The 16,272-nt window shown below is 47.9% G+C and overlaps 1 protein-coding gene across 2 annotated transcripts in view; it reads right to left on the bottom strand.

Moving 5' to 3' along the window:
* Abcc12 (ATP binding cassette subfamily C member 12) overlaps nt 1-14,905 on the bottom strand; it is a 67,627-nt gene extending 52,722 nt beyond the window's left edge. The window contains exons 1-5 of one of the 2 annotated variants that reach the window (XR_015643304.1): nt 14,803-14,905; nt 6,856-7,024; nt 5,193-5,348; nt 2,457-2,604; nt 1,941-2,177 (exon numbers count right to left, since the gene is read on the bottom strand). Coding sequence is in view for 1 of the 2 variants with exons in the window: in NM_199377.1 (NP_955409.1) it covers nt 1,941-2,177; nt 2,457-2,604; nt 5,193-5,348; nt 6,856-6,974 (660 nt within the window). In the remaining variant the exon portion in view is untranslated. 2 annotated transcript variants of the gene reach the window in all.
* Nucleotides 14,906-16,272: the final 1,367 nt, after the last annotated feature.

The following is a 16,272-nucleotide window of genomic DNA, read 5'->3' as shown; positions in this document are numbered from 1 at the left end:
AGTCCAGCTTTACTCAAGGCAGCAGCAGACCCAACTAAAAGACTACTCTTCTGATGGGCATGGTGGCACAGGCGTGTGATCCCAGCACCTGGAAGGTGGCGACAGGAGGAATTTGAGTTCCAGGCCAGCTTGGGCTCCACAGTGAGAGTCTTGTCTCCAAATCATCACAGAAGGAAATGGAAAGAGATGAAGAAGGGGGAGGATGTGGAGGAAGAGGAGGAGGAGGAAGGGGAGGAAGGGGAGGAAGGGGAGGAAGGGGAGGAAGGGGAGGAAGGGGAGGAAGAGGAGGAGGAAGAGGAGGAGGAGGAAGAGGAAGGGGAGGAGGAGGAGGAAGAAGAGGAGGAGGAAGAGGAGGAAGGGGGAGGAAGGGGAGGAAGAAGAGGAGGAAGGGGAGGAAGGGGAGGAAGGGGAGGAAGGGGAGGAAGGGGAGGAGGAAGAGGAGGAAGGGGAGGAAGGGGAGGAAGGGGAGGAAGAGGAGGAGGAAGGGGAGGAAGGGGAGGAAGGGGAGGAAGGGGAGGAAGAGGAGGAAGAGGAGGAAGGGGAGGAGGAGGAAGGGGAGGAAGAGGAGGAAGAGGAGGAGGAGGAAGAAGGGGAGGAAGGGGAGGAAGGGGAGGAGGAGGAGAACTCTCTTTCCCTTTTGTGCAAAGACTGTGGCCATGTGGCTATGGGATTGAAAGCAACATGTAAGCCAAAGCATGGAACGAGACCTGGGGAGAATGTCTAAGGAGAGCTGAGCTCAACCCTAGGGAGGCACATTATTTTTGGTTTCTTCTCCTTCTTCCTACTGACTTTCTGAAAAGGGTTAGGGTGGTTGGATCTCTTACAATTGTCCTGAATCGTTAGGGGAGGCATGTGGTAAGGAGGAAATGTTGAATAAGAGAAGACTCTCAAAGCTTCCCTCTCCCAAACCCTGAATTGCCATCTTCCAAACCCCTTTTAGATAAAGTGAGATAAAATTCTTCTTTGCTATTTTTTTTTAAAGAGTCTTGTGTATCCCAGGCTGACCTCAGATTTGTTAGTGTAGCCAAGGATGACCGTGAATTTCATCCTCCTGCCTCTAGACCCTAAGTGCTGGAATATGCAGGCAGGAACCATCACACCTGGTTCATGTGGTGCTGGGGTCGAAACCAAGGGTTTCGTGTTAGGTGGGTACTCTGTTAGCTGACCTCTGTCCCCAGCTCTTGTTTCCCTCCATTCAGGGTCTACTCATAATTGGCATAAGATGGTTTGAACCGTGTTGAAGGAGCCACTGGGAAACAGAAGCAACTCTTTTCACGGAGGTTATTTTGAATAAGTGGCAAAGATTTTATTACCAAAGATTAGAGGCTTAAGACAGTGTCAATTCTGAGGTAGAAGGCACATGATTGCATTCTATTGGAATCTTACACAACTGGAATTTTTTTTCCCAGAAGGGAACAAGTTCTCACTACATAGCCTAGGCTAGCCTCAATTGTTCCATTGCTTCTTCCTCTGTCCTCTGAGTACGGGGATTAGAGGCTCACACTACACTCATCTTTTTTTTTTTTTTTTTCCAGAGCTGGGAACCGAACTCAGGGCCTTGGGCTTGCTAGGCAAGCGCTTTACCGCTGAGCTAAATCCCCAACCCCTCACTACACTCATCTTTACCCATCAGTTTTACCAAATACCTATAGTGTGATCTATACAGTCCTATTGCCCTCACCCGCAATCAAAGGGGTTGAATGACGCCACCCTCTATCCCTGTGCCAGCATTTCAAACTCCGCAGCTCAGATGTGAGCCCTCTTCTGTCTCACTTCCTGGTGTTGTCTTGCATCTCCATTACCTCACTTAACATGGAATTTGCAGAATATGAACGGCGGAAAAGGAGGCGGGGCCGGTACTCCATCCCGGAAGCACCGCCCGCACGCTCTCAGAAACAGGGCCCACTTTTCAAATGTAAGCTCCTCCCAGCCCAGCTTACCTCGCCTGCAGAGATGTGGGTTAATGTCTTGAAGGACAACAGATTTTTGAAAATTAGCGTGGACAGGGCCACCTTCAGTCGAATCGCTGTGCGGTAATTTATGGCCCAGGCAAGGGCCCAAAAGAGGACTTTGGTAAACTCGGTGGCAAAAAGGGCCAGACACAAGCAGATGCTGATCCCGATGTGTCCGGAGGAGATGTTGGTAACGTGCTGGAGGATTTGGTGAATGAGAACTGTCTGTAAAACAGTACAGTGGAGAGAAGGGAGTGCCGCTGGGCGGAGCTCCACTCAGGAGGCCCCAGATGACAGCAGGCTGACTTTACAGGCAGACATTCTCATTAATTTCAGCGCTGGTGGCTGTGCTTGACAAGAATTGGCTTTGTGGAAATTCACCCCCAAGGAACACAGAGATAAAGACAATGAACTAAAGCCACTGACTCATAGAGGAACTCATAACGACATACTTTACCCAGCTGGGGACCTAGGATACTATTCGGAAGAGCCAACCCCACTCACCGGCCCTAAGGCTGCCATGATGATGCAGAGAATGTTGGCTACAACATCCATCAGAACACGGGTCCTCTGGAATTTCCAAACCACACGGCCCAAAGAGGCCCGCTCGGGCCCTACCCTTTCTATTTCTTCATCCCAAAGGATTTGGAGTCTGCAATGAAAGAAAAAGGGGAGGGGGAAAGGGACAGACAGTCCATATCACCAATCAGCTGGAACTGCTTTGGCGGACGAACCGTGTGAAGGTGCATGGCACAGCCCTCCACCCAGGAATTGATGCCTTCGGGGAAAGTAGCATTTCTCTTTCTTCTTCCTCCAGACAAGTAAATAGTGGGTAGACTGGTGGGTGGATGGGGGCGGCGGGCGGGTGATGTTCAGTCAGAGGTGTTGATAATATCTGCACTAGGTGCCTCCCAAGTCCTTGCCTCATCAGCCTCTGTCTACAATACCCATAGTCATAAGAAGACCAGGAGCCATGTGGGGCCAGTGTGATGACATGATTTGCATATCTGAAAGATTACTTGGTGGCCGTGAGCATGGTTGGCTGTGGGTATTCAAGTCAAAAGCAAAGGACACAGGACACGAAGGGCATTAAGCCAGAGGTACAGTGCTGGCAAGTTAAGAGGAGATTCAAGGACAGGGGGCCGGGGGTGACAACAGGACCTGATGGTGGATTAGATGTGGGAAGGAAAGAGAATGAGAACCAATTCTAGAGCCCTGGTTCCCAGTCTTAGCAACTGTGAGGATGGGGTTAACAGAGACTTTAGGAAAGAGGAAGAGTATCATGAGGCTTGGACTGAGGGTCAAGAGGGTAACAGTAAGCTCTTGCCTACTATATGTAGCTATGGATTCAACACACAAGCAAAGAAAAATGAAAAGCCTACACCCATGTAAACCCAGATGAGACACCCTGCACTCTAGATACTGAAACGTGTGAGGCATCCAAGTGCTACTGTTGCTGCTGAGCTTGTGGAATTCAGATTCCGAGGAGAGGTCTGGGGCTGAGCTGGGGGGGTCATTGGTCAGCATTGATTTGATACTTAATCTCCTGGCCTGAGGGAAATCAGACGAGAACAAAGGGTAGCATCAGAGAGAAGATAGTCTAAATTGATGTTGGGAAGGAAACAATTTTTTTAAAAAAAAATCCTGATGAATATCACTAACCAGAAAGCAAGATTAAAATCTAGCACCCCACCGACCCTGATCTGGCCCCTCAAAGCTCCCTGGAAACCTTCTCAAGACTGTAGGCAAATTAGCAATAGCTGACATTTCTTCAGAGCAGGGAGAAGGGGTAGGTCAATTCTTCCCATGGAATTAACAGCAAGACCACAACTTGCACTCAACCTCTTGAGTATATATTCCAGCATGTGTCATACTTTGGGCCATGTGGTCAAAGTTAGGGAAACCCCCAGGAAAAAGAAAGATGGCAGCTTTGAGGACCTTCCCTTGGTTAAGACATTAGAGGTCCTCAGGAGCCATTTCAGTGCAACGATTAGAAAGAACGAAGCTTGGGACCGTTGAGATGCTTGCCATTAACAGCAACTGTGTGACAGCTCACAACCATTTGTAACTCCACGACCTGACACCCTCTTCTGACCTCCTTTAGCAGCAAGTGCATGCATGGTGCTCATACACACGTAGGCAAAACACTCATGTACATTAAAAGTAACGAATGAACGAGATTGATGTCTTTGTGCAGATATGAACAAGTCTACACAATTTCAACTAGAAAAAGCAACTGTGTTCAATTTTTTTAAATATTTGTTTGTCTTTTTGTTATTTGTCTGATGCATATGGGTGTTCTGTTTGTATGTACAGCTACACACCAGAAGAGGGAATCAGATCCTATACAGCTCTATAGACAGTTGTGAGCTGCTGAGTGGGTGTTGGGAATTGAACTCAGGACCTCTGGAAGAGCAGCCAGTGTTCTTATCTACTGATCCATCTCTCCAGCCCCATGTTCTATGTTTTGACTTCAACATAAAAAGCAGAGCCTGGACTTGAGGAGGCAGAGGCAGGTGAACCTCTCCGAGTTCTTAGGCCAGCCTAGTCTACATAGCAAGTCCTAGACCAGCCAGGACTACACAGCAAGGGCCTGTCTCATGAAGGAGAGAGAGAGAGAGAGAGAGAGAGAGAGAGAGAGAGAGAGAGAGAGAGAGAGAAGAGAAAAGAGAAAAGAGAAAAGAGGAGACATCTTTCTGCACACAATGACACAATGGTTGCAGGGATTAGGAAAGATCAGGCAGAATCGCCAACGTGTTAATGATGTCTGCCTCTGGTAAAGGGACAGAGACAGTAGGGAATAGTTCCACTGCTTAAACATTACTAAATCACATCAATTAGTTGGAAGCAATGGTACACTTTGACAAGTTAAAATTGGCGAATATGGGTAGTTTGCAGTACGGACATACAATGGTGATACTTAAAAAACAAAAAACCAGAAATGATTTCCTAGAGTTTCATGCAGCAACCCAGGAGGGGCCCAAACAGCACCGAGTAAAGCGTGTCCCCAACTACTTATCCTACAGCCACCCCGGCATCACATTATAGTCCTCTATGTCAGCACATTCCCCAGAGACTGGGGCAAGAAATGCAGGCAGTCCGGTCCACATCTCATTGAACAGCCACCACCAAGGGTCAGCAGCTCGCGTGGGTGTCAGTTTCCACAGGGGTGTCAAAAGCAGGTGAAGAGACTCTGGGAACCCCTTGCTCCCAATGCCACTCCCTTGGTGACCCTGGTACCTCTTGGCATTGACATCCGATGAGTCGTAAGGAGATAGTGGGGGCAGGGTGTCCACGGTCAGCGTGTGCTTGTAACTTCGAATCATCACAGGTGTGAGCCAGGAAAACGTGGCGAAGGACAGCAGCCCCGCATCATCCACAGGATTGGGTGCCAGCCTAGAGCAAATTAACACTCTCAGGTTCCTGGATGCTGGGCTCCCTGCCCTCATACCCCGGCTCTAATCTGCAATCACAGCTACATATGGAACCTGAGACTTGCAATCATTAGCCCTTGGGTAGATCTTGGTCGAGCTTACCCCAGCTCAGGAGAGCAGATGGTGAATGGTGAATGTTCAGGAGATAATGCAGGTCAGCTGTTAAACACAGCCGACACTGAGTAACACACATTTAACTATGTTGTCCTGAATCAAAGGCGATCATACTCGAAGCTTAGCGCTTCCTAATTATTATTAGATTATAACCTAATTATTTTTGGTTATAGTCCTTAATATTTTTATTGGACTATATTTCAAAAAAAATGTGTTGAATGGATTTGCACGTCATCCTACATGGGGTTCGCTCTGACTGTCCCGATTTTTAACAGACATTCTGTTGAAGTGTGCATTTACCTCACTGTCCCTGTCCTCTGGGGAGCGCCCCTCATTTATTTACCATCTTTGCGGTGGAGATACCCAGGGGTGGGGAGCTGCTGTACATCTCTCCTTCTTCACATTTAGTGCTCATGTCGATGGCAAGGATATGGTACTTGACGCCGTAAAACTTGAAAAATATATGGAGTGAATATGGTCAAACTGGAGTGCATGAGTGTGTGCAAGCTGTGTGAGTCCGTGTGTGAGAGAATGTGTGTGTGTGTGCGTGTGTTTGACTGTGTGAGTGCATTGAGTGTGTGTGAGAATGTGTGTGTGTGCGTGTATGTGCATGTGTGAGTGTGTGTATGTGAAAGAGAGAGACACAAACAGGGACTGAGAAACTGTTGAAAATAGATAAAATTTGAGGCATACTGTAAGTCCAAGAGATACCACTTGGCCTTCTGTTACTCAGCAAAGGCAGTGTTGCCTGGTGTTGTGGCTAATGATATAGGAAATAATAAATACACTGAATTGTTGCGCATGTGTGCTTGGAAGTCGCAGAACCCTCAGAAGCACATGCACCTTGCACAGCAGATACCTGAGCAAACTGGTCAAGACCACCTGAGACACCCAAACCACCTCAGCCCAGGTTGCTTTGTTACTGGGTACCAGTGAAATTGTAAGCTGGGGGGGGGGGGGGGAAGCATTGCTTTCTTTCAGCTGTTAAATGGTGAGGTACTTGGTTGAAAAAATAAAGGCTGACTGCTGAACTGCAAACATTTTAACCTCTCTCCAGTTGCTTCCCCATCAGCTGAAGAGGGGACCAGAACTTTCAGAGTGGTTGTAAAGAATAGAGAAGCTGGACTAAATTAAGTCGTTAATAAAAAGTTTATTTGCTGTGAGCAGTCTAAGCACAAGAAAGGCTCCCATCACATGAGCTGGTATCTCACAGGAAGAAGCAAGAACTCAGTGATTCATAAACAAGCAGACAGATGGATAGAAGGACAGACTTACGGAGCGGCCCATGGCAAGCAGAGCGCGGACCATCCGTGGGGGCCCTGCCCCGCGCACCTCAACTTCTCCTCCTGGCTCACCTTGCATAGGGTCGCATTGGGATCATGGTTTTCAGGCTGGGATCATATCTCTCGGCAAAGGATCTCCGACGGCCTCTGCGATCCAGGTCTGAGATAAGGTACGGGTCTTCGCCCACCATCTTGATGGTGTTCTGGAGCCCTGGACTCCTGGCTTTGAGACACGTTCACTCTACAATCAAAGATAAGGACGGTCCACTGAGAAATGAGGACATTGGGGGTGGAGCCGAAAGCCATTGTTTCGGCCTCTTTGCTTGTTTTGAGTCCTCGGGCCGGTTTTACCATTGCTCTCAAGATCTAAGAAGGTCGGTGGTATCTGACCACACCTCCTACCTCCTACCTCCACCCCAGTTGAATAATCACATCTCATTTCCTTCCTCTTCCTATGTACAGTTGTCTGGGAGTCATAAATCCTCCCGGAAGACTTCTTTGAGGGTCAACCCACGGGCAAGGCTGGTTCTCAGCCCAGCAAGACAGACCCAGGAAAAATGGGTTCACTTTCTGGGTTTGGGTGAGCTCAGTTACACAGATATCTTTATTCATCTAGCTCCTCCAAGAGTTTATACATGCATGTAACCTCCACCTGGATACCCACGGGGTGCACAAAGAACTTCCACAAGGCCACCCCACAGGACCAGCCATGTTGGGACAAGTTCATGTTCCCATTGATTCTGTGACCAATGCCCCCAGTAAAACTCATAACCTAGATGGGGAGAACATAGTCTGCCTGGCCTGCAGATCAGCTGCCCCCATTTGTGGGGATCCCTGCAGCAGGCTCTTCAGATCCTAACGTCCACCCCTTTTCTGAGCCCTAGCTCTGTGCTAGCCCTGAGTTCCCACGACATTCTTCTCCCTGGACACAAGAAATAAATGCCTCTTTACTGCTAAGCTATGTTGAATTGGCTTCCATCTGCCTCAAATAGAGGCTGCACCCATATTGTTACTTATACACAGGGCTCAGATTTCAGCGATTTCTCTCTGGAAGGTCTTGTGGTTAAAAAGCAATTCTGATCAAAGGTGTTAGTGGCCAGTAAATGACTGGTGAACCATAGCCCAAGACGGAGGTGTCCCTCCGATGGACTCACACAAATGCCTCACTATTATGAAGAGAAAACTGAGCCCAGGAAAACGTCAAATGACCTCCTTACTCTCAGAGTGAGCTGTACAGTCCCATCTGTGACAACCAGACTTAAAGAAACTGAAGCTCACTTTCCCCAAGCTTCCGGTAACCTTGGGAAATTGTTCTTATTTGTCCTATATTACAAGAGGCATGCCTCTAGAACAATATGCCTCTCTCTCTCTCTCTCTCTCTCTCTCTCTCTCTCTCTCTCTCCCTTTCTCCCTCCCTCCCTCCCTCTTTCTGTCTCTCTCTCAAAAATCTGAAAAAAAAAAAAAACCCTCCTCTATCGAAACCTGGAAAATCTTTCCAAGTAGAAACTGACACATGAAGCCAGATGGGAGAGGCACACATTTCATGTGCAGTAGATCTGCTCACAATCTCTCCACTCAGTAAATGAATATTAATGACCGGAATACCACAGACACAACTCCAGAATCCTAATTCAATCGGGAGACAGAAATTTCCAAAATGTCTAAACCTTTTGCTAATATGGGCCCTGCCCTCTCTCGAATGTCAGCCAGGCTACATGTATTAATGTCTCCTGAGCAAAGTGCCAATCCCTCCTCACTGCGCCAGGCCTCTGTGCGTACACCTGAAGCAATCTGGTCCCTCCTTCCCTTGGCCAATTCCTGCTCAGACTAGGGTTCCAATCCCAACTCTCCTTTGCTGAGGACTTTTCCTGTTTAGCTAAACAGACTGTGGGCTTCGTGTCTGTCTCGTTAGCGTCAACGCCTAGCCCCTCCCTGTACCTATGTGGTGCATGTGTGTCACTTGGGATTGATAGTGACAAGTATCTGAGAAGTTTAAAACAGAAATGCTCTCCTTGAAGAAAGAAGAAATAGCACACAATAGCAAGGTTACACTGCAAATCAGGGCACAGCGTATGCTCTGGAAAATGACACTAAAGTAAGGGTGGTGGTGAAGCTAAGAAAACACAGAAATGGAGGGAGGGGAGAGGAAGAGAGGGAGGGAGAGGAAAGCGAAAGAAGAAGAGGAAAGGCAGGGAGGAAGACACTAAACATTATATAAATAGTCTATCACACACATACCTAAAAAGCAGGCAATGAGGAATGGCAAAATTAAAAAACAAAACAAAACATAAGAGAAAAATAGAAGATAAAAGGCGGGCCAATAGATTTAAACCAGATCATTATCACAAATTATATTGGCTGTATGTGAACCAAACCTTTCAGTTTTTAAACACAGAGATTGTCTGACAGGAAAAAGATATGCTGTCTGCAAGAGACATGCTTTAAATATGAAGGTATAGCTAGTCCTGGGGAGTGAGTGCCTGTAATCTTTGGCTATTTAGAAGGCTGGGGCAGAAGGATCATAGATTCAAGTCCCCCCTAACTTAGCACAACCCTGTCTCAAAGTGAAAGTAATAACCACCAGCATAGGAGACACAGCTCGGTGTTAGGGCTCCTGCCTAGCATGCCCTAGAGTCAACCCAGAGCACCACTGGGTAAGTAGATATTTACACAAAGCAGCTAGAAAACTCCAATGAGACAGAAAAGGAAAACTCCAACAAGACATAAATATACAGAAATACGTTAACGATCTTCAGAAAGGGAAGTGGTTCTTAAAGCAAAGGTAAAATGTCAAAACGTCAAAGGCTTGCCTATGGACATTACCCTGAAATCACAAACTTGTTGATCAGAAGACACCATTTGTTAAAAGTTTAAAAAAAGAGAAGCAATGAGCTGATGTAGATACAGCCCTTTAACTATGACACATATGTATAAACCATTTATTAAAGATTTCACAGGCCAGTAATGGGTGAATACTTCAGTTAGGAAGCTAAATAGAAGATGTAGGGAGGCAGTGGACAGAGGAGCTCACTGAACATGGGAGCCGGGTGCAGTGGCACACAGAGTCCCCACACTGAGAGGACAAGTCAGGACTGTGTTTGAGATCAGTCATGTTACATACTAAGAGCCTGTCTCAAAACAACAACACACTCTTTTTAAAACACACAGGAAAACATGCCTGGCCCCTAAGTTGCAGAAATGTTTAAAACTACAACAATAGCTATTTCTGACTCTTCAAGTAGGCAATGTCGCCATACATACTGCCTGAAGGTTGCAGGTCTCGGCACAGGTAAGGAGCACAGACGCTCTTAAGCCCTGCTGGTTAGAATGTAAACTGTGCCAATGGTTATAAATCAAGTCGGTATTATCTTATTGGTCAAGTTCAAGATTATCTTAGCAGCACAGCCAGCGATCAGGCATCTGTGGCAGATGACACCGACTCCCTGCTGACACAGTTGAACATGGAGTAGCCTAAATTTTGCAATCTGCTTCACTACCGCCTCCTGACTCTGCCCTTCTTCTCTCATGCTTCTTGGTGACAGTACTGAAATGCAATACACAACACACAAGCAGACAACCCTCAGAGGGTGAAATCTCATGAAAGAAAGAAAGAAAAAAAGAAAGAAAGAAAGAAAGAAAGAAAGAAAGAAAGAAAGAAAAGCAATTTTGATGGCCTCTCCAAGAATGTTTGTATAGCGGCTCTTTGCCAATTTCAACGCGCACGGATAGGAAAACAGCTTAAACTGTACACGGTGGACGCAGTGTATTACCACTTAAAACTAAAGACAAATGAAGTAGGCTAGCACACATGATAAAAATGAGAGAGGTGGGTAGGGAGAGGGAGAGGGAGAAAGGGAAAGAGAGAGGGAGAGGGAGGGGGAGAGAGAAGGAGGGAAGAAGGGAGGAAGAGAGAGAGAGAGGGAGGGAGAGAGAGAGAGAGAATATGAGAATCTGAGAAAGCAGGTTAGCAAGCTGAACAGTGCTAAAGGCTTGAGGTTTTCTCCTACTCTGTAGACAGAGAGTTGACAGGGCCCTGGAGTGAAAGACCACAGGACGCTTCCCACTAGGCTTCCCTTGTGCCTATGAGAAATCCCTCACAGCCGTCTCTACCTGAAGCTCCATCTCTGTAGTCCTCTCCTAAATTTTCTGCATTCACAGCAATCTCACACTCTGGTCTTCTCAACCAAATGCCATCCAGCCATAACCACAGAGTAAAGAAGACCACAGGGCCTGGTACTCCCTCTGCTCTGTCTTCCAGCCACGACCCTGTGATAGTCATATGGGGTTCCCCGACCAGCCACTTCCACAGCCTCTCTGACTTCCAGGTCTTCCCCCGTGTCCACTCCCTGCTCTGTGATCCTTCCTGATTAGAGGGGGGGAGAGCTTATCAGGTAAAGAAGAAAAAAATAATAATAACCAAGAGTTCTGAAAGCAAGCACCCATCATTTCAAGATAGAGAATTCCAGAATCTAGGAACTGCGAGAACCAAGAAGAGACAGGCACAGCAAAGAGCCTCTTACATATAATCCCTTTCCCCTGCCCCACCCCCAGGCCAAGGTGACATAGCCGCCACTCGAGACAGCTCTCAGGTCATGCTTACGTAGGAAATGCATAATCTGATCTAAAGGGAAGGCTGGACACACCCACGGGAGCTCTCTGCAAAACTAGCTGGAGCTCTTGAGGACCTCGGCATCATGGAAGATAAAGTGAGGAAATGTTCCTGCTCAGAGGAAACCGACGATGGAGCAGCACCATGTGGCATGCTGAACAAGAAAAACCACATTAAAGGACTTGAATGGGACAGCCGGAGACGTTTGACAGGACTGCGGACTGGTGGCAACATTAAGTTAAAGTCAAACACCTCGCCTTTGATTGCTGGATGACTGGAGATACTGATCATTTTGATGATTCTGGTTACGTAAGAATCCATATTCTTGAAAAATTAGTATTCAGAGGGGATGCAGCAGATTATGCGAGACTTTCAAATGAGTCAATAATGATGGTAAAAGCCAAGCACGGGGACGCGCACCTGCAGTTTGGCACGGGGCACAGACCGGGGGTCCAGAGGTCGCAGACAGCACTAGTAAATAATGCATGCAGAGAATATTAAAGTCATCCTGGTAGCTTGCTCTGTCTGAGTACAGCTGAAATTTCTTATCATTATTCCTGTCATCTTTCTGTGACTTTGAAATCATCTTAAAATGAGGAGTTCAATGCTTTAAGAACCGGTTGCCGTTGCCCTGTGAACCCCGGCTGGCGTCTTAGGGATCGGACAGACCACACGATGCCTCTGCTGTTTGAAGGCAATCATTGTGTTTTGTTTTTTTGTCTTGTTTCCCCTTGTTTTCGGCTTACGCCCAACCTCTATTCCTCTCTGATCCAGGCTCGACTTTTGTCTCTTCCTTCTTGACCAGAGCCTTCCTGCCTTACAGAGGACTTCCAGTTTAGAGGACTTCCGGTTTCTCGTTCGCCTTCTAAGTGGTGGAGGCTCCTGTCAGCAGCTAGTCTAAGAGGTCAAACATCCCACAATGCCCAGCACCAGAAGGCCATAACGTAGGAGACTGGTGCTGGGAAGTTGTTTCCTTGAACACCCCCCGGGGCCTGCCGAGTTATGGTTTCCTAAAACATCCTGGAAGCTCTGCAGCTGGAATGGTATTTTACTAAAATTGGCGGCCCGGGGTGAGGGGGAGTGAGAGTCTTCAAATCAGGAACTGTGCTTTGGCTAACATCTCTCTCCCGTCTGGCGTGCCATCCTTTGGCAGGAGCAAGAAGCTGCCTAGAGTGAGGAATCTGCTTGCCAGCAGTCACAGAGAAGCAGGAGCAGCTCTGATAGAACGGGCGTGGGGGTGTGTGTGTGAAGGGGGGGTGTGTGAAGGAAGCTCGCTAAGTTAGGGACCCTGCAGCCATCGTTCCTGAGGACCCTGCAGCCATCGTTCCTGAAGACCGGCAAGAGATTGTGAACCGGTCTCTGGGCCCCTTGCTGCATTCAGGTTAGGGATCCTAACCTAACTTCAATATGCTGGGCAGGCAGAAGCAGAGAGTGTTCTACCTAGAGCAAAGAGCACAGGCATAGACAATTTAGAAGTCCATTTTATATGATCTGCATAGTTGATTTTTTTTCAGTTGTAAAAAACATGTATTAAGAGTAGCACTTAAAAAGAGAAAAAAAAAAAAAAACCTCCTGCTTTGCCAAAAATCTCAACAGCTCTCATAGCTATAATCAGACCCTGCAAGAAGCAGGCACAGTGCTCAGCTGCGCCACAGCCTGTAGCTCTGCCTCAGGCCCCAGGCTCTGAGGTTCTGGGTTGCTTAACCTTTACAGTCACAAGAGCACTGCTGCTCCCCTCGAACTGGCTTTGTCTGCCTCTGTCCTTGACTCTGTTCAAAGTGGGAGGAGAAAAGACGTCTAGAGGGCAGCTTTATAGGAAACATCTTCTACGCCCACTCCTGTGCTCTCTCACACTCTTTCTTGCCTCTCTAACTCAGACCTCTTACAAGGGCACCTTCCAGATTTGAATTCTGGTGTTGCTTAACGTCTACAATGGCCACCTGCCTTGGTACTCCATCAATCCTTTGTGGGGGCAGCTTTTACCTGAAAACCCTCCCAGGATAAAAGCCACTGTCCTCATCTCTCCCCATAAATTCTCTCGTCTCCCTCCCTGTCTTCCTCCTTCCCTCTTCCGCTCCTTTTCTCCCTCTCTCCCTCCATGCCGCTCCCCGCCAAGCCCCATCTCGTTTTCTGGTGCTAGGGATTGAATCCAAGACTTTACGCATGCTACTGAACTACACTCCAGACCAATAAGTCCATTATTAGTGTAAACTGTCTGATGTCTCATATCCCACCTCCGAACTTCCTTCAAGACCTGAGCTACCTCCATTCAGAGGAGACCCTTTAGGTGGCTTTCCTCAGGTCTGCCCCTGCTTCTTATTAGTCAGTCATATTGGCTGTCCCCAGCACCCTATGGCTAGCCAGCCCACAATGCTAATCTTGAGTGATGAGAAGTTGGCATCAGAATTGGGGGCTGATGGAAGGAGAGCCAAGCGAAGGCCGGGCCACAGATAAGCAGCACAGAGGCCGAGGGAGGTCTATTCAAGTCTTCTCAACCCTAAAATGGTAGCTCATGGTGGAATCGCCAAAGAAGGTCACCCACTAACATAGAGATGGTCTACCACGACTGAGAAAAGGAAAGAGCTCCCATTGTAAACCTATGAGAACCACACAGTCGTGCCACGTGAATTTAAGTTCTCCCTTCAAAAAAGGCTGATCTTTCGGTTAAATTGTGAACAGTACTCTGTGAGCATGCATGTGTGCCTCTGTGTGGTGGTTTAAATAGGTTTGGCTCATAGACTCCTGTGTTTGAATGCTCGGTCCATAAGGAGTGGCCTTGTTGGAGGAAGTGTGTCACCGTGGAGGCGGTCTTTGAGGTCCCAGTGTGGCACGCAGTCTCCTTCTGCTGCCTACAGGTCCAGATGTGGAACTCCCAGCTCCTTCTCGAGCACCATGTCTGTTTGCATGCTGTCCTATCCCTTGCCATGACGACGATGAACTAAACCTCTCAAACAGTAAGCCGGCCCCAACTAAACATTTTCCTTTATAAAAGCCGCTGTGGTCATGGTGTCCCTTCATAGCAATGAAACCTGGACTAAGACAATGTGTGTATGCACATCTGAAAGACTAACTTATTCAGTGTAGGTTTCCGCGCGTCACAGATGTTCAAATCCTGTCTCGTTTCTATTTTTTTTTTCTCTTACATTCCACAAGGCTCCAAAACTAGGGCTGTCCCAGGCCCCTTTCATCTCTGGAAACCCCAAGCCATGGCTTCTTCCCACAGGGGCAGACAAGGTCATACATGTGCGGCGCAGTCTTACCTAAAGATGGGTGACAAAGGCCCCTCACGACTAAACAGAGGCCATGAGTTGCAACAGAGGTGGGCTTTACCTGCACAGGGGAAAGCAAGTTCCTACGATGAAAGAGAGAGGACGAGTGACCAGAAGCCATGGCCCCTTGGCCCTTCTTACCTAGCTTCCTCCTCTGTGGACCTCAGGTTTCCTTTCCCTTGTCCCACCTGCTGGGAGCCCTCCTCTCCAACTGCCCCATTCAACTGCCACTCCCACCACACCTGAGGAGGGAACTCTGAGAGAGCCAACATTCCCTCAGGCCCACATTAAAGGGCACTGCCCCATCCCAGGACTGATCTGTAGGACACCAGGCGCCTGCAGTGAGTGTTGGAGCTCATAAGGCTAGGTTGGCCTAGCCTTGCCTCCAGCTTGTCCCAGCATACCACTGCCTATGAGCAGATGAATCTTCCTCCAACCCCCATCCCATTGCTTGATGAAACGGAAGAGCAGAGGTCTCCCATAGTGACTCCAGCACAGGTCAGCCCAGCTGAGGTCAATGCCTACATCTCTGTACTGTCACTCTAGGCCCTGTACATTTTTGGCCCCGTGTTCCCCCTGAAAAGGCAACTGTATGGGCAGAGAGAGAGAGAGAGAGAGAGAGAGAGAGAGAGAGAGAGAGAGAGAGAGAGAGAGAGACCAAACTACAAAACAGAAAATCTCATTCGTTCATTTGTTCATTCATTCATTTAACAGAAATCAAGGGACAAATTGAGTCCCCCCCCCCCTTGCACTAAACAAATGCTCAGTCCGAGACTATAACTAACAGCTCACTCTTGTGCATAGGACTCTATAGTGAGCAGTACATACCTGGAGGTAATGGGTTTAGTAGATTCTTTGGTGGCTTTTGTACCTTGCCCAGAGCAGGCAACCAATCACAACGTTGTAGATGGATACAGGGTGGTCTTGAATGGGTTCAGAAGGACCAGAGTCCCCACCTTAGAAACAGCACACCTTGATTAACCTTTGAGTGCCATCGGGCATCTCCTAAGACCAAGCATGACTGGCCTCTACAGACACACAAGAGCTGTGTGTGAATTGTTATATCTTATTATTTTTTTGTGGTTACTCTCTTACTGTGCCTAATTCCTGCATTTAAATTTTTTCATGTGAAGATAGAGGGGAAGCGTCAAATAACAGAGTGTCCAGGGCCAGGTGTTGTCTCAGGCTTCCATTGGGGGTTCTTGGAGCATATTCTGCAGAGACCACAGGGTCCCAGATCTCTAAGACCTGTCAGGGCTCTGCTTTGCTTATCCCTGCCAATCCCTCCCTCTGCTGGCTGCTTCTGGTGTCTACATTTCCTGCAGAAATTTGGTTGGATTTCTCTGCCGCCAGTAAACCAGTACCCTGAAGGGAGATGGAAATGTGGCCACCAGACAATTGGGTAGTGAAATGGACACTTCAAGAGGAGCAGGCTGGCTGTGGGAAGGTTCTCTTTACAGGTGCCTGGAGTACCTCGCTTCGTGCGCCTCCCTCCCTTCTCTGTGAATGCAAATTGCTGCTAATAATATCGCTTGACATTTATAAAGCCCTTTGCTTGATCTTCACAACAGCCTCAGGATGCCTCCTGAGCCCAGCCAGACTGCTTTTCAG

This window comes from Rattus norvegicus, chromosome 19, assembly GCF_021556685.1.
Source record: "Rattus norvegicus strain SHRSP/BbbUtx chromosome 19, alternate assembly SHRSP_T2T, whole genome shotgun sequence".
NCBI classification, from domain to species: domain Eukaryota; kingdom Metazoa; phylum Chordata; class Mammalia; order Rodentia; family Muridae; genus Rattus; species Rattus norvegicus.
This window is presented reverse-complemented; position numbering and strand designations above follow the sequence as displayed.